This window comes from Mirounga angustirostris, unplaced genomic scaffold (assembly GCF_029215605.1).
Source record: "Mirounga angustirostris isolate CCGP_5_RB_7025 unplaced genomic scaffold, mMirAng1.0.hap1 SCAF_2, whole genome shotgun sequence".
NCBI classification, from domain to species: Eukaryota; Metazoa; Chordata; class Mammalia; order Carnivora; family Phocidae; genus Mirounga; species Mirounga angustirostris.
In genome coordinates, this window is record NW_026991710.1 from 93440917 (window position 1) to 93466394 (window position 25478).

Here is a 25478-nt window from a genome sequence, read left to right on the forward strand (position 1 = left end):
AATTAATTGAAATTAAAATAGCCACGTGTTACTAACGGCTACCATAATGGGCAGCTCAGGATCTAGAGACCAGAAGATCTGCATTTTTGCTCTCTTAACCTCGCTAAAAAAGTACATTTCTTTAGCAGAAGTCATTCCAGGTAGAGTATAGATTTTATTATTTATTTTTTAAAAGACTAACTGGAGATGCTCATTTAGACCAGATTCTAGTTTTGTTTTCCCCAAACAATTATCTTGGAAATTCTTGAGAGAGAGAAACAGCAATTAAGAGGGACTCATCATGAGAAGCTGTCCAAGATGGTATTATGAGAGTCTCATAAATACTAAGGGTTATGACACATTTGTAAAGAGATATACTGAACAAGTGTCCTTTGAATGTTGAGTCTTGTATCTTGCCCCCGGGCAAGTCACTTACCTGGCATCGGCTTCACTGTAATACTCTCTTGCCACTATGTCTTCAAACAGTTCACCTCCAGTAACTCTGTAAAGACAAACAAGATACTGACATTAAAAAAGAAAAAAATATATGCCTCAATGGACTTGCACCGTGTTCATGCAGAATTTTTGTTTTCAGATTACTTTGAAAATTACTATCAAGCCTGTAGAGTATGTGTTTGCAGGTTGTATCTCTCTGGAGGGGCTTGTTTTTTAAACTGCAATAAACATGCCTTTATGGGCTAGAGGTGGCCTTCCAAAATACATACCACTTTTGGGCTGAGTGCTACCTAGATTTTCTTTGTAAAGCACCCCAATTTCCTTTATGCTCCATGTATTTGCCAGTGAACACAGACCTAGGGCTTTTGGAAATGTCCCTAGAAGGCAGTACTGATCCCTTGCCAACTAAGAAGCCAGATCTATCCTCCATCTTTAACTGAAGACTTTCCCACAACTCAGCAACTGGATTTAGTTACTCTACAAAGTATTTCAAACCAGGGGTTTCAAGGCTCTCTATATAAGTAGATATAACTATCTTTGGGATCCATTTCTTCTCCCCCAAAAGACTGCTGCTCTGGGGCTAGAATTCCCTAACCAGTGATTCTCTGGCTTAGGTTCCCCTCCCCCCACAATAAATGGTTTTAACATATTTTTTTAGCAAAATTCAAAAAAATATGGAAGCATACCAAGCACTCTCTTATCTCTCAACCCCAATTCTACTCTCCAAAATAAACTAATTTTAACTATTCATATCCTTTTATCTTTCTGTGTATCTTTAAACATATCTTGCAAACACACACACAAAAAAAACCCACATATTTTCTCACAAAAGTAGAATCATGCAATAAATACAAATTATTAGGCTAACTGTGTTTTTCATTTCACTTTAGGTCATGGGCACCATTTCATGTCAGAACATTTTCCTTATTTAAAATAAGTAATAAACAGAGACATACATTTGTGTGTATGAGGACAGGGCAAACTGCCTTCTACAATGGTTGCACCCCCAATGTTGTAAAGGTGCCCAGTTTTTTCCAGTTAGAAAAAAGTTACTGCATGTTAATATTTCTTAATTATTAGCGAAGTGAACCATTTTCTCATGCATTTATCAGCCATTTCTTCCTCTAGTATGATATGGCTTGATTTTAAAAGGAAATTTCAGCTTTGGAGCTTAACCCTGTAATAGCTAACATTTGCTTACCATGTGCTACACAGTGTGCTAAGTATCATATTAATACATAAATCCTTGTAATTATTGTCTGAGATGAGTTTTACCACTACCTCAGTTTATTGATGAGAACACGGAGGTACAGAGAGTAACCTGCCCAAGACTTAAGTGGCACAGGTGGGCCATCCATTCCACAGCCCCTGCTCTCAATCTCTCAATCTGCACACAATGTAGCTATTCCAATAATTATACTGTTAATCTTCCCAGAAGTTTAGAAGGCATGAGTCATTTGAAAAATCACTGGGTGAAGGTATAAAGCTTGGTGTATGTTCATTATGGAATGGGAGATAAAATTACACTTAAGAGAGCTTTTTTTTAAAAAAAAGATTTTATTTATTTATTTGACAGAGAGAGACACAGCAAGAGAGGGAACACAAGCAGGGGGAGTGGGAGAGGGAAAAGCAGACTCCCCACTGAGCAGGGAGCTGGACATGGGACTTGATCCCAGGACGCTGGGATCATGACCTGAGCCAAAGGCAGATGCTTAACGACTGAGCCACCCAGGCGCCCCTCTTAAGATAGCTTTTTTAAAAAAATTTTCATTTGCTTTAATAAGTTCTAAAGCATCATCAAATAATAACATGTTCCAGAGATGACCAGTTATTATTTTCTTCTGTATTTTCCTTTCCTAAAGGAAAAGAGGCAATACTAAAAACTTAATGTGTCTGAAAGTTTATGCAACTCTGACTTTTCTTCATAGCATCCTGAATATTTATAAGACCTTTAATGCTAGACTCATTATTTTCAGTCTTTACATATAAAATATGCCTCTAAAATTATTTAAAGCTTCGTATGGGCTTGTTCTGAAAACCATGGTTACATGTACATGTAATTTCATTTAATAGCTCAGCAAGTTTTTATCCCCAGTTAGAATAACAATAATAATGCAATCACATAATGTACCCGAGATAAATTATAATACAAAATAACTGAATATTAGATAGAAGGTACTTCCAACAAACACATTATCATCCCTATAATGATAATAACAGTTTGTGGGATTTATTCCTTTGAATGAATGTGACTAAGTTAAACATGATATATATCCATATGTATCTTTGTTTTTGATCATAGGTACCTAGAAACTCTGTATTACACACAAGTGTGGTTTGTAAAGTGTTTAACAAATACTGATTAAAAAGCTTATTGCCAAAAAAAAAAAAAAAGCTTATTGCCATTAACGAAATTGCTGCTTATAGTAGTTCCTTAAGTATACTGTATATTCCAAGAGAACTGTCATGTCTTAAATCACTGGAATCACAACTTATTGATCTTTGCTACCATAGCATCTAACCTATAATATTTGCTCAATTAAGGCGTACTGAAGTAATGATTACATGAATTAACCAAGTCAGAAGATCATGCTGTCCATTTACTCTAAGTCTGGGCTTCACGTGCACTTAAAAAGGAAAAAGAAAACATAAAAATTTGGCTCTCTAGGGCAATAGGTTTTATTTCTAGGTGTTTGTATTTAAAGACGAATATTAAAAACTCTTGGGGCCTAGCATTCTTGTAATTTTCAATGAACTATTCTAGCTGTTAAGGAAATTTAAGGTGTACAGAGTTTTATGTTAAGCATCTCTGACAGCACTCTTTCTCATTTTCTAACATTCATTCTTCCCATTATTTAAAAATATCCTCGTGCAAATGAAACCATTTTATCATTTCTGTTATATGTATAATAAATGTCTGGGAAGGAAAAAATGGAGTTCTAATAGAACATGCTGCCTTGAGGATAAGCTATTGAATTTTCTAACTTTAACACATTTCTATACTGACAGTATTGTTTAATGGAGCATAAAATTAAGCAGTAGTTATTACAGATTTTTAAAAAAATTTTAGCATGCTATGTAAAATTTCATACAAAGTCAAATTAAATCAGTCTCATGAATAAACTGTTAATTAACTAAGTAGAGATTTTGTGAATAAATTAATGTTGGAGTTCTGCTATGATATAAGGCATATCAATTATATATCTGAAGCATTAATTACCATTTATGAATCTCTAGAACATTAGGGCTTCCAGGGAAAAAATAAGATCATCCTAGAATCATGAAAAGTTGAGACTTCACATATCATAAAGATAAATACTTTTGTTGCTATTATTGTTATTTATAGGGATGTTGATTCATTCTGTGTTATCCCACCGAATGAATTGTTCTTTTCTTCCTAGTCTATATATGATTTATATCAGAAATGGCTGAAAGTGGTTTCATATTGAATGAAACATTTATAAAATTTCAGGAGGATTACAGCCTTGAGTATGAGCCTAAGCAGACAATAGAGTCCCAAACTGGGCTTTAGAAGATCAAATAGTACCACATTAATACAAGAACCAGCAATGACACAGTGATTAGAACCACTGCCCCGAGGTGGTGGGGGGAAACCCAGGAATCTCAGGATGCAGCCAAGTTGGAGGGTGTAGCTAACTCACAGTAGGAGGTAATCTCACCAAAGCAGGGCCAGGAATGTCCCCTGGAAAAAGAAGTAATTCCTCCCAAATACTAAGTATAAAGCTGAAGAATAAACCTAATGAGTAGAAGCCACCAGACCTGTAATCCAAGGCTCTGAGCAGAATCTCTAGAACATTAGGGCTTCCAACATTAGCTGGAGTCATGTTAGCAAAGAATCACTACAGTCAGATTTTTGTCAAAAAACATATCATATGCTGCCTTGCATTTGGGTGACAGGCATGTCTCCTCCAAGACAGAAGCTATGATGGTGATGTGTTCGTTTTTCTATTACCTTCACGGTGCCCAGCACACTGCCTTCTATATTGTTGAACAATAACAGCAAATATCCATTGGGTGCTCACTATGTGCCAAGGCCAAGTGTTGTTCTAAGTTTCTATAGGTTACAAGACAGTAACCCCATGAGGTAGATACTAGTGCTATTTCCATTTTATAGAGGAGAAAACAGAAGTAATGAAAATTAAAGACTTTTCCCAAAAACACATAGCACAAGAAGGAAAAAGGGTTTGTTCTCATCTGTGCTGCCCTAATAGCTGCCCCCCTGGACACAATCTGGAGAGCAGAGGAGCAAGTCAAGAGTCTCTGGAGAGCCCAAAGGGTCATGTTGAAAGACTGGAAAGAATACTGACGTAAAGGCATTCCATTTATATCCCTTTTTTAAAAAAAGATTTATTTTTTGACAGAGAGAGAGCACAAGCACACAGAGTGGCAGGCAGAGGGAGAGGGATCATGACCCGAGTTGAAGGCTGATGCTTAACTGATTGAGCCACCCAGGCACCCCTGTATCTCTTTTTTAAAGTCAGACTGCTGGCCAGGGCTGGAGAACAGTCATTGGTCAAAGTAAAGCTGACCAGGTTCATCAACAGGAGGGTTACTGCCTTTTTTGGCCATGTGGGATGGCCCCTTGTATGACAAGATTGTTAGCACCAGGCCCCACGCTAGGTGCCAATGGCACTACCTTGTCAGTGTGGCAACCTGTGTGCCAATTTATACCATTTACAGTCACTCCCCTCAGGGCCCCCTAGACATCCTTGATGTCTGAGCTAAGGGAACAAAATCTACAGAGATATAATTGAGAACTTAGGTCTTCTTGGCACCATGTTTTAACATACATAGTCAATCAAGCTAACCATTGGTTCAAGGGTCCTTTAGGCAGACATCAATAATGGAAGACAGTATCTTCAGTATCCTTACAGAGTGCCTGATATACAGAAGGAGCTTAATAAATTTGCTGAGTGAATAAATGATTAAATAATTAAGTGGGTGAATGAAACCATAAGCATCTGCCCACAGTTCTATGGTTTAACCTGCAAGTTAGAATCTGAAGGTGAAGAAGCTTTCCTACCTTTTATATTATTTATCTACCAATCTCTAACCAACTCCTGCTGATTTTATCTCCAAAACAGATCTTGAATTAAGACTTCTATCTCCACTACAATGTTACCAGCCCAAGGAGTCACTATCTGTCACCCTCACTTCTGCAAAAGCTTCTTTGATTGGCCCAGCTTCCTCTCTTGCCCCTCTGCCATCAGTTCTCCAGATAGAAGCTTTAAATGTGCTTCATATTTTGTCCCATGCTTACAGGAAGCCCTTTAAATAGCTCTCCATTGCTACTGGACATGACCTTCAAGTCTCTGCCTAATTTGTACTCTGTCTGTCTTCTGACCCTCCTTGACACTCCTTCTCCATCCTGCTCCAACCACAAATGGCCTTCCTCCAGTTCCTCAAGTACACCAAAATCCTTCCCATCCCTGGGCCTTTTCACACGCTTGTCTTTCTTCCAAGACATTCCCAACCTGTCTACCACTATTACCTGGTGAGTAAATCCCTCTTATCCTTAAAATTTGGCTTTAATTTTATATCTTTAGACCTCCACTCATCAACATTATCTTACCCCCCTAGGACCCTATGTTATTCTTCATAACACTTGTCACCATTATAATTACATGTTTGTTTATGTACTCATTTGTTTAATGTTTGTCTCTCTACTAGTATGGTAGCTCTGGGAGGGTAGAATGTGTTCCTGTGTTTTCATTATAAAATAACCAGAGCTGAGTCATAGTGCCTTTGACAAGCTCATTAAATGCTTTTAAGTGAATGATTCTAGAGTTTTATGTTTCACAGAGAGGTAGATGTGTGAGATGATCATATATCAATGTCATAATGGTTAATTCCTGATATCATATCACTTACCATTATATTTTGATAAGAAGGTAAGGATTTTTCAAGCAGTTTACCCCTAGAAATCATTTATCTCAGCTCTGGATCTTGTAGTATCTTTCCCACAAGACAGAGTTTGCCTATGAACTAATCACGTCAGGAAACAAATGCAGAATTATTTACTGAATTCATTACAAGGCACATGTTTGGATTAGAGATTGAGAAGGGAATAAAAGCATGGTATTTTAACAATTTCGGGAAGACAGCTAGCTATATTTCATTTTTTAAAGAAGTGAACTATGTCTCTTGTTACTATAAATACAAAGAACATCTATATGTCCAACTTCATTTGACATCATGCCTCTCTCATATGTTTGGATACTTGCAAACTTCCTGGTCAATGATCAGTGTTTCAAGATGAGTCAAGTGGTATAACCATGAATGAGCAGAATCAGATGTACCCACCAGTCCCATTAAAACTACAATGGTAGGGCACCTGCATGGCTCAGTCAGTCAGTTAAGCATCTGCCTTCGGCACAGGTTATGATCCCAGGGTCCTGGGATCAAGCCTCACATTGGGCTCCCTGCTCAGTGGGGAGTCTGGTTCTCCCTCTCTCTTTGCCCCTCCTCTCTGCTCATGCTCTCTCTAATAAATAAATAAAATCTTAAAAAAAAAAAAGCTACAGTGGTAGGTATGGGGGCAGCTGATGCAAACTGGGGATGGAGGGATTCAAAGCACAACCCTGGTTTCATTCTTAATACCATTGTTAGTATCTTATTTAGCTAAGATCCATTTCTTTTTTTTTTTAAGATTTTACTTATTAGAGAGAGAGAGCACAAGCACAAGAGAGAGAAGGAGAGAGAGCAGGGGCAGGGAGTGAGGGAGAAGCAGACTCCCCACTGAGCAGGGAGCCCAATGTGGGGCTTGATCCCAGGACCCCAGGATCATGACCTGAGCTGAAGGCAGGCGCTTAACCAACCGAGCCACCCAGGCACCCCTAAGATCAATTTCTTATGTAAATTATTTTCTAGCTGAATACCAAATATTTGATGACACCTCTGAAGCAGTGGATTATCTGAAGTTGTTCAGAAATTCTGAATGAATTCCGAATTGGATTATGGAAATTTAAAAAGGCTGGGAGTTTGCTTTAATAGAAGGTCCAAAGAGTTTCTTATTGATCCTGATGTAAATAGATTTGCTGAGTCATACAAAGAATCACAATTGAGATGATAAAACTGAGGCCATTGGAACTGTTCCATTCAAAACTGATTCTGGCCAGGAGGAGAGAGACAACATACTGGAGGAGGCACAATTTGGGATATTAGAAGCAGGATAGTATATTCACGGGATCTGTACAACCTATGTTCATTAAGCAGAGGGGGGAAGAGGAGTAGGATGGCAGGGTTCAAAATCCTTCAAAGGAGCACTTTCTTGACTCCCGTTTTTCTGCCTAATCTCTAATTGCTGAATCTACCCTTTTAACATCATTCTGGATTTCACTTTCTCTCACCTTACTCTACTTTACTTGATACCTTCTGTATCCTCCCTCAATCCTAAAACTCATGCCAACTCTACATTACAATTCTTTTCTCATTCCATCTATCTTTCACAAATGCATGTGAAAAATATGAACCACTGTCAAAAGTTCATATTCTTAAAACTGTTTTTCCTATTCTATGACCAAGAGAAAGCATGAATGAAAAGAACACTGCTAACTACAATTAAGGGCACACAGAATAAAGCAAAAGCAGAAATGAATGGGTTATTTTTGTTCTGTTAATATCACCAACCTCAAATGAGAAAATCAGCCATTAGCCTTATTATATAATCTTTGTGTGTGTGTGTGTGTGTGTGTGTGTGTGTGTGTGTGTGGTTTAACAAGATGCCTTAGTCTAGGGTTGTTTGATTAAACACTCAGGCAATGTATCACAAAGATGTGCTTAACAAAATGAATGCTTTCTGAAGGAAAAGAATAAATTGTAAAGCTATACATTTTAAGAAATGTTTGATGCAAATTAAAACCACAATGAGCTACCCACTCACACCCATTAGAATGACAGGAAGGAAGGAAGGAGGGAGGGAGGGAGGGAGGAAGAAAGAAAGAAAAAAGAAAAGAAAGAAAGAAAGAAAGAAAGAAAGAAAGAAAGAAAGAAAGAAAGAAAGAAAGAAAGAAAGAAAGAAAGAAAGAAAGTAAGTGTTGGTGAATATATAGAGATTGGAACCTTTGTGCACTATTGGTGGGAATATAGAACGGTACAGCTGCTGTGGAAAACAGTACAATTCCTCAAGAAATTAAAACTAGGGTTATCATATAACCCACCAATTCTATATCTAGGTATATACCCAAAAGAACTGAAAGCAGGTTGTTGAAGAGATATTTGTACCCCAAGTTCACAACAGCATTATTCACAACAGTTAAAACATGGAAGCAACCCAAGTGTTCATTGACAGATGAACAGATAAGCACAGTGTGGTATCTATAGATAATGAAATATCGTTCAGCCTTAAAAAGGAAGGAAATCCTGTCATATGGATGAAACTTGAGGACACTATGCTGAGTGAAGTAAGCCAGTCATAAAAAGACAAATACTGTATGATTTCATGAGGTACTGAGAGTGGTCAAAATTTAGAGACAGAAAGTAGAATGATAGTTGCCAGGAACTCAGGGGAGAGAGGAATGTGGAGTTATTGTTTAATAGGTGTAGAGTATCAGTTTTGCAAAATGAAAAGTTTTGTACATGGATGGTAATGATGGTTGCACAACAATGTAAATGTACTTAATGACACTTAACTGTACATAAAAATGGTTAAGATAACAAACTTTACGCTATGTGTATTTTACCACAATAAAAAATAAATCGGACCAAAATGTCTGATGATGATGATGACAATGAAAAAATAAAGAGTATAATTTAATGAAGACTACGTGGTACTATTTCCTATTCCTCTTTGTGGGTTCTAGAGGGCTTTAGAAAATTATCTATATCATAATCTTGAAAGCTATAAATAGTTCTACATCAGCCAGTTATGAAAATTGGTAATTTCTTTCACTGTTAGGCAGCATGGTCAAATAGAGAAAGAAGTGGTCTCAACATTCTGGTTTGGTATTAGCCAACTGTATGAGGTCAGGTCAGGCCAAAATTTTTCTTTGCTATATTTTGCCGATTCATAAATTGCAAAAAGAAAAGACAGCATTTCTCACAATTCACACTCACCAGATAAGGTTGTGCAATTTGTGTTTTATACAAAGGCACAAACCAAGGGGGCAAGGGAGGGCTGTAATCCAGCCTTATTCCATTCCTTAAGCAAAGTGTCCATACCAGGAGCTTTCTCCAATGGCACAGAAATATCTAACAGGTATACTGTGTGGCTCTACTGATCTTTGACAAAGTCCCATTCAGTTCAGGCTATCCCCTACTCACCAAGATGTGACTACTATAACCCCAGAACCTCTTTGAAATACACACTTATCAAGGCACCCAAGGTTTTCGCATTCTGGAAGTATCAAATTTGAAAGTAAATGATCTTTCTGTGGTGTCTGTGAGGTGTGAGACATTTATAGAATCCTTTATAAGTCCTTACGGAAATTTTAAAATTAAATTTAGGGCTGTGCAAGCTATGTTTTAGAGACCAGAAGAATTGCTTGCCTCTCTCATGTCTTATCATGCTACTTCTCTCTTCTAACTTGAGGCTGGTCTACTAAGGGGCAGCTTACCTTTTTGGCAGTTGATAACTTGCACATAGTTTTGCACTAGTCCTTAGCTCACCAAAATCCTGCTTGTCACATACACTTACGTTATGAGGATGGATGAATTGATATACTAATACACTCAACTCTTTAGAATAAGACATGACAACTGATATTACAGTGCCTGTGTATATATAAAACAGAAAAACTGTATATAGAAAAAGCTGATAATCCATCCAGGTAGACAATGGTGAGTGCCCTGTTGAGACATTAGGCCCACCTGCCAAGCATCAGCTCTGTTCCTTAGATTTCCAGTCCCTATAATTGAAGCTGGGCTCATACCCAAATATGCAAGACACTCTTTTAGAAGTGTGGGATATCTAGTTGAAAGAGAGTTATAGCCTGGACCCACAGTTGGGCAAGAATAATCTTCAGTTAAAGAAGTGAGACCAAAGGAGAAATGCTGTATGTTCAATACACTCAGGTGATTTGCAAGATAAATAAACCATATACAGAAAAATTCCATTCTGCTTCATCTGTCTAAGTTAATTGCATATCCTAGTCACATTTTTAAAAGAAGTTTTTTTTATATGTTTATAGCCAGTTGCTATCATTTTATATATGTATACAGCATTTGTTATATATATATATTTATAAAAATCTCACTTGCAAAACAACATATTTTTTTTTTAAAGATTTTATTTATTTATTTGAGAGAGAGAGAGAGAAACAGCATGAGAGGGGATAGGGTCAGAGGGAGAAGCAGGCTCCCCGCCGAGCCGGGAGCCCGATGTGGGACTCGATCCCAGGACTCCGGGATCATGACCTGAGCCGAAGGCAGTCGCTTAACCAACTGGGCCACCCAGGCGCCCAACAACATACTTATTTTAAGTAATGAAGGGAAAATTTCTAACATACACCAAACATCTTTTTTTTTTCCTTTTTATTTGCATTTATTCTGCAGAATTTACTCCCGGGCCACAGGGTTTTGTTTCTTCAGTCTCTTCTGAGATATCTTTTTCTTCTGTGCAACCTCCTCTTCTGGTTTAGGAACAACCAGCTCTTTTTCAGTAAGGATCATCTAGGTGCGGCAAGGAGAGCTCATGTGTGGGTTAATCCAGCCATGAGCCCTGTACGTTCTATGCTGCATCTTGGGGACTTTGTTCACCCGGATGTGCTCAATGACCAGAGAATCAACATCTAAACCCTTAAGTTCAGCATTACTCTCTGCATTTTTAAGCATGTGCAGTAAAAATTCAGCACTTTTCTTGGGCCACCAGCCCTGTGTCCAGCCCCACTGTTTGGCCTGGGCACACCTACCAACTCCACCTTTGTAGCGACAGAATGGCACACACTGCTTCTGCAAAGTGACATCCTTCAGATACTTGGTGGCTTTTCGGATATGCATACCCTCGATGGCCTGGGCAGTTTCACGTGTGTTCTTAAAGTGAACACAAAGATTTGAACCTCTTGATTTACATGATTTCGTAGGGTTTTCTGGGTCAAGTGAATAGCGAACCATTTTCAGAGGTCAACTCAGGCCGCTTAGGGGAAGAGCTACACCAAACATCTTAACAAGACACCCGATACCCTATGCTTTAATGTGCATAAAAAAAATAAAAACCCTCAAACAGAAAGAAAAATAATAACCATTTAAAGATTTACATATATTGCAGAATACTAAAGAAATACAAGAGATTATTTACAAAATATGTTTTAAAAAGAGAAAATTTCACCTAATTAGAAATAATTTGAGTACTACAGAGAAATGATTTATGAACTGCACAACTGGAATTCAGTAAATCTATCAGAATTACTGCTACATAAAAGATAAACTAAAATCTTGATACCTGTATTATCTCTTGTCATTCACTAGACTTAAGATTCAAGCAATACAATATAGACATGATTATTTTTAATTTATCTGCATATTAAAATCATTGCCATCTTAAAGATTTGTATTTTTGTATTACCACAATTTCTGCTCGTATTTTATGCCTATATAATCCTTATAGAAAAATTATAATCACTTTTTTAAAAATCTGCCATTAGCCCTCTGATGAATGTTACTAAATAAGCATCATCACCTTATAAACTACATATCATTAATATTTTTACTGATTGCTAAACAGCCTAGGAGTCCTGCTGAGGCTATGCTGAATCTTCCTGTGAATGTAAGTTTTCACTGTTAGTGTCAAGGCAACTGTCTCTGACTGAAAAAAAAAAACAACAACAACACTGCAGCTAAAATTTATTTCACAAATTAATTGGACCGAAACAGTTTTTGTGTCTCAGTAATTCATCTAAAAGTTGGCTTTAGTCATCAGAGGAATGAGCCTATATTTAGCCACAAAATGTTTAGATCATGTTATAAAAGAAGCAAAGCCAGTGCAAAGGATGAGTGAATTTATACCCAAAGCTGAGACTTTAACATATTTCTGACAAACAGTACTCCAGAAAGAATCCTGGAATAGAGGTGACAGATGAGTCAAGCCAGTAATTTGACAATACATCCCCATTAGACATCAGGTTTTCCAGATTCTGGAACATTAGAGTTTTTCAAGATGACAGACAAGAGGAGATGCTAGCATTTATCAGTCTTGAATACCCAGGAGTGCAACAGATTCTCTGCTGCAGAGGACCTACTGTTACTGCTGATCACAGTGAGTGTCTAGATGTTTACAAAGGAAGGGCTCAAGCTACCTGTGGCTGCAAGCTATTACATGGTGCTTATCGCTTTGAGAACTGGGGGATAACAGAAGTTCCCTTACTAAGTTCTCCAGTTAGAGACACATTTGTTCTCAAGGTTTTCATTCTGATAATACAATGTCATGGAGACTTAAGCTTGTCACCTATACATCAGTGTCATTTATATTCTCATTCCACAAACACTGAACTGCGTCTCTAGTATATATGAGGTTTGTCCATACTAACAGATATGAGGATATAAATAAGAATGGCTATATATGTGTATGTGTATATATATGTATATATATGAATATAAGGATATAAAATCTATCATTTGGTCTTATGGAAAAAGCAGAAACCTAAATCAAAATTAAATTTCTGCAAAATACGCTTTAACAAAAGTATCAGTATGATTATAAACAAGAATCCTTAAGATGTGGCAAATCCTAACAATCAAGGGATCTTCTCATTTACAGAGGAAGTATGTGCACCTGTAGGTAAAAGAGTTTCATCCAACACTCATTTTTTTGGTATGATAAAAGGAAGAAAATTAGCACAAATACAACAACATATGTGGCCTCTGTAAGAGCTCACTGATGACTAAGCAGTAAGTACCATACACAGGGAGCATTTTATCAACTGATGCCCAACGCCAGTAAGGCCAGGAGTCCTTTCATATCTTGTCACTTATTGCAGTGTACGATGAACTCCTCCTACATGTCCCATTTTCTAGTACAATGAACTCCTCCTACACGTCCCATTTTCTAGGCTTCACAGAGGGCTCCAGACCACTGTTATCTGGATTCAGGAAGTTACACTGTACAAAGGACTGTCAAGAGGAGAGGAGGAAATAATAAATTCGCAAAGAATAAAAGAAAAGAGAGGAAAGAATCATAAATTCTTTCTGGGGGTCAGAGAAAACTTCACAGGTGAGGTGTTGTTTGAAGAGGAACTGACATCAATGAGGAAGTTAGCCAGAAAGAAACATGGGAAAGGAATGCCCAAGCAGCCATGGGGGTCTAAGTGGAGAAAGGAGAGAGCAACGGAACAAAAGCATTGAAGTAGGAATCTCAATCTCTTCTTATTTGGTCCCAATATTGTTTCCTTCCATTCTTCACAATAAATAGTCATGGTACACCCTACCACTATTGGGACTTCCAGAAGCTACATTCTCCCAAATGCTATCAGTGTTCCACTTTATACCAACATTCTTTTTGGTATGTGATTATGTGATTATGCTTTCACACCGGAAACTAATAGTAAATTAATTTATGGTATCATAACATTCCCCCAAATATCTGAATAAAGAATCATCTAATGAGAATTTTAAAAAGCCTAAAAAACAAAACAGCCAAAAAACTAGTGGTTTTTCAAAAAGATAATGCTGGATTAATTTTTACACAGGGTTATAGAAACAATGCTTCTTGAAGGGATGCCTGGTATAGTAATTTTGTTAAAAAACTACCAAGAATTATTCCTGGCTTTATTCCCAACCTTTTGATTTAGTCGATAGTAAGTAAGTAATTTAGTACTTGTTTCTAGGTTTAGCATTTATGCTCACAAGTTTTTCTCCATGTTTCAGCTTGAGTATCCTACTGCTAATGTACTATACTTGTTATTGGACAACAGATTTCTTATGTTTTGCTTGCACTTTTAGTTGGGTCTCTGGAATATTAATAAATAGTTTATTGCACATGCGTATACATACACTTGCAAACATAACCACTTACTTAGTAGGTGTGAAAAAATGTAGCGCCATTTACTCTGGTAATTTAATCTTACTTTTTATTGGCTATAAAATGCTCAATGAATTTCAAAATAAAAAAATAAGCATCATAGTAAAGCTGCAGTAATTCAGATTAACTGGCTGGTCTAAAGAGCCATATTTCTTTTTTTAATTGAAGTATTATAATTAACATACAATATCCTATTAGTTTCAGATGTATATCATAGTGACTCAATATTTTTATACATTACAAAATGATCCCCACAGTAAGTCTTGTTACCATCTGTCACCATACAAAGTTATTACAATATTATTAACTATATTCCCTGTCCTGTACATTATATCCACATGATATATGTGGATATATGACATTATTTATTTTATAACTGGAAGTTTGTACCTCTTAATGAGCAGCCATATTTCTTATAGAATACTTTTCTAAGGAAAGGAAGCTATATAGAAGGTAATAAAACCTTCTTTGCCTCATTCTGCCAGAGTTCCCTTAAGAAATACCTAGGAACCTTACATCAGCAAGCTACATGCAAATTACTGTGTTAAGTACTTATTTGAAATTTTACTTATACTCACTTTCTAAGCATACTGCCTATCTAGAATAGAAAGACATACCTAGGCCTAGATCACTCAAATTACTATCAATTTAAAAAATTATTCATTTATTCATGTATTTGTGTGTTATTTATGCTACCTTCCAAAAGGGATGTGAGACAGCTTATCAAATAATCTAAATTCCTCACCTATGTACCTATGTTTCTTATTCAGGCTAACATGCAAAAGAAGGAATAACAAATTTATACTTAATTGTTACCTACAAAAATCTTAGATTGCCTCCATTTTTTTTTATCACAACAGCTCAGGAAGATAAAATGTACTTGAATTTAATAATTGTTTACTGAATCAAAAAATATTTATTTGCTGTTTATGTGCAAGCCACTGTTAGGTGCTTAATTTACTGAAGCTTGGTCATTTGGTTCAATGGAAATTTTTTTCAATAGACGATTGGGTTCTCAGGAATATAAGACCTAATTTTATTCATTCCTACAGAGCTACAAACTCTTAATTCACAGTTAGTAGTAGTTTTATCACTATTCAGTGATAATATCTTTAGAATGTGGATTTGAAAATAAAATATTCTTACACATAATATTCATAGGAATCATTATTGAGAGCAATTCATCCCTGGAATGTAAATGTTAAGTTCACATAACACATGATGTTAGCATGATGTCAAAATGTAATGCATCCTCAGATACTCTGGATCTGGGGTCTAAAGTATAATGTGTGGGTTTTCTTTCACTGAGAGATTTCCTCACTTTGTCTCTCAAAGAAGCCTCATTCTGGTTTTTCTTGTGTATTCTTTCCCTCTTCCTGCCTTCAGCCCTGGAGAAAAGAGGGTGTTGCAGACATTCTAAACCATTTTGAGACCCTAAAAAGGAAACCCTAGGAGGTCTCAATGTCTTGTTGCATTTCCAACTCTAAGATAGTTGCTCGATGCATAGACTGATGGATGGTGCTATTCTGCATATCTTTAGTGTTGGAGAAAGAGAAGGAAAGGTGATTCTCTAGGAGGTACTTGTTGAAAACAATGGAAAAAGAGGTGGTAGCAAAATTCTGTTTTAGATGACCACTCAGAGGTTGTCTATTTAACTACATTATTCAAGTCTGGAGTATACCTATACTCAACTCTTTACTACATAAAGATCGTAATAAGCAAATTCAGCATAGTATCATATATCCCCCAAATATATTCAGTATCAAGATTTGATTTTGCTTAAACAAATTTTCACATTAAGCAGTCCTAGGGGAAAAAGGGAGGAAAAGAATTTAGTGAAAAATATTACAGGTTGTGGTAGTGTAAAAGGAAGCTAGCCTTAGGTGCCTGGGTGGCTCAGTTGGTTAAGCGACTGCCTTCGGCTCAGGTCATGATCCTGGAGTCCTGGGATCGAGTTCCGCATCGGGCTCCCTGCTCGGCGGGGAGTCTGCTTCTCCCTCTGACCCTCCTCCCTCTCATTCTCTCTGTCTCTCATTCTCTCTGTCTCAAATAAATAAATAAAATCTTTAAGAAAAAAAAAAAAAGGAAGCTAGCCTAGAATTCAAAAATTCCTTAGTGAATCCATGAAAGAGACTCCCCATGCAGATAACTAAGTTTCTTTTAAACTAGCACTTGTATCTGTTACATATCTACTTTCCATTTATAAAATGTTTCCTATATTAATGCTTTATATTGAAGCTACTTTACCACCTGGTAACCAAATTGGAATAGATTAATATAAAATAGGAAGGTTTTCACACATAAATGAATTCTCGCCCTCTGAAGAGGAAAACATCAGCCCTAGCCTCTAAAACTGTTGGTGGGAATGCAAATTGGCGAAGAGCCACTCTGGAAAACAGTATGGAGGTTCCTCAAAAATTTAAAAATAGAGCTACCCCATGACCAGCAATTGCACTACTAGGTATTTATCCAAAGGATACAAATATAGTGATTTGAAGGGGCACATGTACCCCAATATTTATAGCAACAATTTCACAATAGCCAAAATATGGAAAGAGCCCAGATGTCCATCAACAGATGAATGCATAAAGAAGAGGTGGTATATATATGTACAATGGAATATTACTCAGCCATCAAAAAGAATGAAATCTTGCCACTTACAATGACGTGGGTGGAACTAGAAGGTATTATGCTAAGTAAATTAATTAGAGAAAAACAAATACTATATGATTTCATTCATATGTGAAATTTAAGAAACAAAACAGATGAACATAGAGGAAGGGAAGGAAAAATAAGATACTATGAAAACAGAGAGGGAGGCAAACCATAAGAGAATCTTAACTATAGGAAACAAACTGAGGGTTGCTGGAGGGGAGGTGGGTGGGAGACGGGGTAACTGGGTGATGGGCATTAAGGAGGGCACTTGAAGTAATGAGCACTGGGTGTTATATGCAACTGATAAATCACTGAATTCTACCTCTGAAACAAATAATATCCATATATATTTATTAAACTGAATTTAAATTTAAAAAATTTGAAAAAAGAAAGAAAAACATCTGCCCCTGATTCTTTGAACGTGAAACATTCCAATTCCTTACTCTGACGTGACTTTTTCTCTGTGCCCTTTACTCTCGCCATCATCCTTGATTCTTTGACTTGAAGTATACTATGTTTAGAGTATCATTTGTTGGATTAAAATGGGACTATTAGATTTACAAAAGGAATTTTAGGTGATTTAAAAATTCCCCTCTAGGAATTTTGCATCTTATGATACTTGAAAGCTGCAAAATCACTGAACTTAGGAAGCATCTGAATTAAATTAAGAAATTCAAAGCTATATAATGGGATCTATTTAATGAAGCATTATCCCTAATAGCAAAAGTATAGAAAATAACCTAAATGACCATCTTTAAATAATGGGTTAATAATTATGATGCAAAAATACAATGAGATGCTACACTAAAACTAAAATTATAATAACGAGGATGATATATGAATATGAAAAATGTGTTTACAATGTAAGTGAAAATACTGGAACACAAAATAATTCAGTACATGCTTATTGCACAAATATAAGTATGCATGAATTCTCACTCATTTACCCATAAAACACCCTTCTCCTTCAAAGTTTATGCCATCTGCCATATTACTATCTATCACCCCCTCATCTCTGTTACCCTTACCATTATATATGGTCACTTCTAGCCCTCTCCCCCCACATATCCTGCTATTATTTTCATTGCCTTCATAGTCCATTTGGTCAGCCCTTCTCACATCTATTCCTTTAGTTCCTTGAAGCAGTTCTGGGTGATGACAAGGTCAAAGGTATGGCCATGGGTAGGAGTAGCTGATATGAATTTAAAGTTTGAAAAAATAAATACATAATTTAGAATTTGTGACCACAAAATGTGATTTTTTTCCCTCAAAAAGGATCCTAGCCCCTTGACTCCTCCATTTTCTATAGGCTCCTTCCTAATCTCATTGATGTTTTCATCCAGCCAAGAGAGAGGGACTGATCACCAGAACACTCATCAACATTCTCAAATATCATTTAAGCCACTATTCACCTGACATTGGGTCCTCTACTACTTTTGACATTGACGACTATTAGTTCCACATAATCCCTTGTTTCCACAATACTCTGTTCTTCGGAATTTCCTCCTACTTGTCTCACCTACAGACACTTTCTTTTTCCAGTCACTTCCTTAGTGTTTGATATGGAATAAGGTAATTCCCTTGTGAAAATGATACTTCTTACGATTTAAGCTGGCATGTGCATGCCAATGAATATGGAACTTGACGTCCCACAAGCATCTTAAATTCAATTAACTTTATTGTCTCCCAAGATCTGCTGCTCCTCCCATATCCCAAATCTCATTTAATAGTACAATTGTCCACAAAGCCAACCAAGTCAAAAACTTGGCTAATCATTCTTGACTAATTTTATCTACTTTTCTCCATCACTTAATAAGCTCTGTTAATTTTGTCTTTTAAATATTTCTTGATTCACAATACTTTTTTCTCCCCATCCGTTCTACTGCTGTCATGGCCATATAATCTCTCAACTGGAGAAATACATTGATCACCCTCCTTCCAGTTTTATCTCCCTCCACATTTCAGCCAGCATGATCTATCTAAAAAGCAAATCTGACCATGTGACTGCCCTGCTAAAGCTTCTTCCATGGCTACCCATTCCCTATGTAAAGGCTTCTCACTGGGTTCATCTTACATAAGTGCTTCAAGTGCAGTGTCCAGGCATCAGTGACCTTTTCCCAAAAAGCTGAGGTTCATCGGCCTGAAGCATATAGTTCCACATCCTTACCAAGATATACACAGACCTCCATGACCTGGCTCTCACTTGCAGAGCTCTCACTTTTTTACTCCATACCAACTGCCTTGGGCTTTAGCTATATGCATTATGTTTTCATGTATTTTAATATTATTTACAGCTAATAATGCCTACATAGCCTTGATTTTGTTTTCCTTGAGCTTATACTTTCTTCAAGAGAGAGGCCCTAGACTTCTCCAGGAAGCCTTCTCTAAAACCCACTCACAACACACTGTGCTTACTTGATTTAAATTCCATATGACACTGAGACCATCTGCTATACACCTAAATCCCCAAATATATTTCAAAATCAAAAATAGCAAGAACCATGCCTTGTTAATTTTTTGTTGTATCCTCTATACCTAACACATGAGCCTATCACAATGCCTGAGACAAATTAGTAGCTCAATAAACATTACTGTGAAGGAGAAGGTGCAAATATCAAATCAGTTAAAACAGGATAGTGGAATTCTGAATAAAGTTACTATTAAAATTGTCCTTTAAAGGGGCAATTTTAAACTCTTGTCCTTCCAGTCATTTGCACATTTATTCTTTTAGCAAGTATTTCCCAAGTGTTGGTATATTAGAGCCTATGTATAGAGCCTTAAAAAAAAAAAATAGAAAATAGACAATGTATTAGAACATCATCAGGTATAAGCAAATATCCATGCAATATATAAAAAGACATAAGCTGAAATTTTCAAAGCATAAATGCTTAGCTATTACTACAAATAAGTCAGTGGAAACATCAAATGAAAGCAGTTAAGACATTTAAAGAGTCTTCAAAAAAAAATAACATGTAACCACAGGATGTGGTCAATCCCCAATCAGACCACAAATACCTTGCCACTAGGTCACTAGATGCAGATGAGTCTGTGATTAGGAAATGTTTTTTAGCCAGTGCCACACTGTGTTGGTTTGTGAAAGAGAACAAACAGGGTATGGGGTTAGTGATTAGACAGGGTCATGGTCCTATAGTTTACCTAATATAGAAAATTAAAAAGGGTTCATGCTATATATATATATATATGTATATATATATATATATATATATATTTTTTTTTTTTTTTTGCCAAATGCCTGGAGGAATGCCATCCATAGAAATTATGCAGTAAAAGAATATATGAATCTGTGCATGCAAGACAAATGCTACTGATCTTTGCATCTTTGCCTCCAAGTAACAGATTCACCCTAATATGAGATCTAAATCACTTCTGGGAATGATGGAAGATGTTGAGGAAAGACAATAAAGTAGAGAAAGATTTTCTGAACTCAGAGTTTGGCTTCTTGCAGAATATAAAAATTTAGCAGAGGCTAGTAATGATCCCACATGTACCTCTGGAAGATTTTGTTGTGTTATTTGATGTTCTGAAATACCAAACAGAATTTCTACATATTTTCCTCATCATAAACTATCTTAATCTCTATTAGTTATTTTGTGACATTGCCACATTTTTCTTTCAATATTATCTTGAGTTCTAACAACAGGAGAGATTCAGTCAGAAAAGAGAACAATGAAGGAAAGGCTCTCCCCAGGGAAAAATAAAGTCGTTATCCTATGAGCCTGAAATCATCTCTAATTCTGGCCTAGATTGAGGAGCAGGAATTCCTTTAGTTTAAATCCATATTTTTTCCTAAAGCTCTGAATGTCTAACATTCTTTATACATTGGCAATACACATGTAGAGTTCACTTTAAAAAGTCCAATTTACCCTTTCAAGATGGCACTTCAATTTCTCTCTTTCTCACTTGTCCTCACCCTTCCCCAAATAACTATTTTTTTTCCCCTTGAACTCCTGTAATATCCATTTCCCTCACTTCCCTTCTGGCCTCCCATAATCCCTTCATCACACTACAGCAAAAGAAGGCTTTGTGAAATGAAATCAGATCATTTAATTTCCGGGCTTTAATCTCTCCAGTGTTTCCCACAGCACACATATAACATCCAAATTCCTTTTCTTGGCCTACAAGGCCTTCTGAGCTCTGGCCCATACCTATGTTATGTGTTACTCTGCATCCCTGTTCCCTAGTCCTTGTGATGTTTTCAGCCATAATGGCCTTCCTTCTGCTTCTCACCGTGGTCACTTTTTCTTAGGCTGTGCCTATTGCTCATTGTGTGTGGAATCTCTACTTCCAGATCTTTTCAATATTTAGGCTTCTGTTCCTGACACCTCATAGCAACTCCTCCCTAATCATCCCCTTTAAATCAGCCTTCGGCCCCTCATCTTGACTCACCATATAGCATCCTGTTTTCCTCACAGCACTACAAATGACCTAAAATCATCTTGCTGAGTTTACTTGTTTATTTATTTTTTATCTATTTCCTCCTCCCCCAACTACTACAATATAAGTTTTGTCTTGTCCATCACTGTATTTCCAGAGCTTAGAAGAGTAAATGCAAATAAAAGGCAGGATATAAATGTCTGTTGAATGAATTAATTATTAGAACCACTGGCATTAAGATCGATCAACAATAAAAAGCAGATCAGAGCTAAAAAATGAACATTGTAACAAATATGGATAGAATCTGAAATTGGTTAAAATGACAAGGTTAGAAGTTTGCCATCTTGTGTTAGAACTATGAGTCCACTACTTAGCAACTGCCTGTGTGGTTAGGAGAGTCATTTCATCTCTCTGAGCTTCAGTGTCTTCATTGACAAAATAACAAAAAATAGTACCTAGTCGATGTAAGCATTAAAGGAATTAATATAGTCGAAGATCATAAATAGTGTCAAGTACACAATAGGTTCCCAATGAACATTAGATATAACTATTGTTATTTCAATACAGTGAGTCCACTTTGATTAACATACAGCAACCACATAACTAGTCATTGTTGTATTGGGTATCAAGTTTACAAATTTAGAAGTAGAAGTGATTAGCAATAACTTGATATTTAAACCACAGATTTATAAATAGAAATTATCCATATAGTGTGTTTAGATATCTCTAGTAATTTTTTTGTGGTAAAGTGATTTTTTATTGTGGTAAAGTACACATAACAAAATTTATCCTTTTACTCATTTTCAACTGTGCAATCTAGTGGAATGAAACACAATTCACCCAATGTGCAACATCACCACTATCTATTTACAAAAATTTTTATCACCCCAAACAGAACTCTGCACTGATTAAACAGAAACTCCCCATTTCCTCCTCCCCCTCAGCCCCTGTTTCTATAAATCTGCCTATTTTAGATACTTCATATAAGTGGAACTCTACAATATTCGTTCTTTTGTGTCTGGCTTACTTCATTTAGCATATTTTCAAGGTTCATCCATGTTGTGGCATGTACCAAAACTTCATTCTTTTTAAGGCTGAATAATATTCCACTGTGTGTATATATTTTATTCATCTGTTTATCTGTTGATGAGCATCTAGCCTGTTTCTACTTTTTGGCTATTGTGAATAACGCTATGAACCTTGGTACATAAGTATCTGAGTCCCTGATTTCAATTCTTTTGAGTATACACTGAAAAGTTAAATATTGCAATTCTGTGTTTAACTTTTTGAGGAACTGCCGAACTTTTTGCAAATTGGCTGCACTACTTTCCATCCCCACCAGCAATACACAAGGGTTCCAAATCCTCCATATCCTTGACAATGCTTGTTTTTTATAATAGCCACTCTAATGGGTATAAAGTGGTATTTTACAATAGTTTTAATTTATATTTTCCCTAATGATTAGTAATGCTGAGTATATTTTCATGGGCTAATTGGTCATTTGCATGCATTTTTAAAAAAAAGTCATCATTTATATAGTAACAAGACCAATAGTTGTTTTCAGTTTACATATGATATAATATCTTATAAAAAGCTTATAATATACTCAGAAAAATAACTAGCATATATAAATAGCTCAACAATGTTACCTATTATTATGATATTCATGAGAGACAGAGAGAGAGAGGCAGAGGGAGAAGCAGGCTCCCGATGCGGGACTCGATGTGCCTATTATTATGATAGAAAAGCGTGAACTTTTGCTGTGTCAACAACTGTTAGGTCTTGTTTCTATTCTTGAAGGTAATGCAGCATGAACAGAGATTTACAGTGAAAAGTCTATGTATAAACTGAAGAGAATAAATTTGTGTGAAGGAAAGAATTCAAAAGAATATTGTACCCTGTTCTAAATAAAAATACAGAGAACCATACATTTTTAGAGCTTTTTACCTAAGATATAATTTATTCTTTCAACTGCCTTATTTAGCCAGAGACACTAAGGTACAAAGAAGTTGGTACATCCAAGGTCACACAAATAGGTTATACATTTATAATAAGCAAATTTATTAAAATTTCAGGGTTTCAGTCTTTTTGTCAGATTAATGCAGTAAAAGTATAAAATGTAGATGCTTGCACCCCTGAGTTCCATCAACAAGGAAAAATCATAAATGGATACTCAAACTTGGTAATTATAAGCACATACTTCCTAGCATAAAAATTCATCTTTCCTAGGTCCCACCATCACAACTTTTTTGTATCTAGCACTGCATACTTGTTTCCAGACACCTCTTTCTCATTAGTTTTGCTCTTCCCTTTGGAAGACCAATCAACTGCTTAAAGACAAGATGTCATCAAGGGTTCAAAAGAGCCAATATACCTGAGACTTGGTCTTTTGAAAGATTAGCCTAGCCCTGCTTCCTTTGTCTTTGGCTGCCTTCTGTGTCCTCAATGGGAGATGTACATACTTCCACTCCCATAGCTAAAAAACTGAGCTGGAATCATCAAGGTGGCCAATACCAACTGTGATTTTACACCCTGTGGATATTTGCTATAATAGCTGACATTTAAAGAAAAAGGTAAGATTTATAAAGCACTTGCTTTGTTGTGGTACTCTGTGACTATCTTATTTAATCCATTCAAACATCTTATGAATAATATTATGTCAATTTTAGAGATGAAAAACATGAGGCCTGGCAAAGATAAATTACAGAAAATCACATAGCTAGAAAGTAGCTGATATGGAACACATATATGGATCTGAATTTATATGTTATGCTCTCAGCCACAATGTTTACTGCATCCTACAATGATAAGGTACCAAAAACAGCATATTTAGTTTTTACCATATTTCTAGGCATGGATTTTTATCTTAGACTATGTTATATCTAATATTTATTTTACGTCAACTATATGGAATTATATTTGACACTAGAAAAATATAGCAAACAATAAAAATGAAACTGCAAACCCTAATATGAACACATAGGACAGTAAATGACATTTATCTTGAAAGCTTAAGCCAATGCTAAAAATAAAATTTCAATGTCTGAAAAAGAGAAACCAAAAAGTATTTATCAATCAAAGTTCTACTATAAACAGGACTCCTACATAGTTTTGCTTATATTTGGGGAGGGAATTTGGTTTTAGGACAGAGGACATGTAAAGAAGGCTCCTCTGACTTAGCTACAGGTGATTTGCCTTAGAGGGTTGATAACTATTTGTTCTGCATCCCTCCTTCACACTGGGCAAGCTTCTGAGTTTCAAAGGGGCCACAGCCCAGTGACACTGTATAGATATCGGGTTTTTATTCTCTGTGACCTATCTCGTTCCCCTCATATTTTCAAAGAAAGGCATATTTATAGAAACTTCTAGGTCAGGTTATTTCAAAGTTGCCTTGGAGAAAATGCCAGTTAGACAAATGAAAAGATTTCAGATTAAAATACTTATAGAATAAAAAAGAAAAATATACATTTGCATGTTAATATAAATGAACAAAGATCTCCAACTGTGCTGAGATCTAGCCTCTGAATATAAACATAGTGTCAATGTTAAAAAGGCTTATAATAATAGGAAAAGTAAGTTAATTAGAAGTCTGTGATTTGCATTAAAATATTTTTTCATTAAATATGTTCTTTTCTTTTAAGTAGGGAGTTCAAAATTGCTAACAGTTCATCATCTAAGTTGACAGATAATTAGAAAACTTAATCTGTATTCTTCATATTAGTTAAAAAAAAATCCTGGAAACTACATGAAGATAGACCAAATTAAATATCATTATTTTCCCCAATAATATGAACAAAAGTAGAAATGGTGAGAAAAACAAGCTACATGATTTTTAATGTTTTAATTATTATTTATGGATAGCTTTCCAATTTCTTTTTATAAAATCTATCTATAGCTATCTGTCTGTCTGTTGGTCTAGTTATTTACCTATATTACACTTTTTCTATGTGCGATGCTAGTTTTATAAATGTTATTAACAGAACACAGACTGTACTAGAGAGTTGTGAAAACCAATTTGGGC

The 25478-nt window shown here is 36.0% G+C and overlaps 1 protein-coding gene and 1 pseudogene across 14 annotated transcripts in view; both read right to left on the reverse strand.

The window, feature by feature from the left end:
• Positions 1 to 25478, reverse strand: part of CAMK2D (calcium/calmodulin dependent protein kinase II delta) — a 326597-nt gene that overhangs the window by 103987 nt on the left and 197132 nt on the right. For all 14 annotated transcript variants that reach the window (XM_045880546.3, XM_045880545.3, XM_045880547.3 and 11 more), the window contains exon 5: positions 416 to 481. In XM_045880546.3, the coding sequence (XP_045736502.1) occupies positions 416 to 481 (66 nt within the window). The remainder of the gene's footprint in view (positions 1 to 415; positions 482 to 25478) is intronic.
• On the reverse strand, positions 8413 to 12912 carry LOC135363633 (large ribosomal subunit protein uL22-like; annotated as a pseudogene).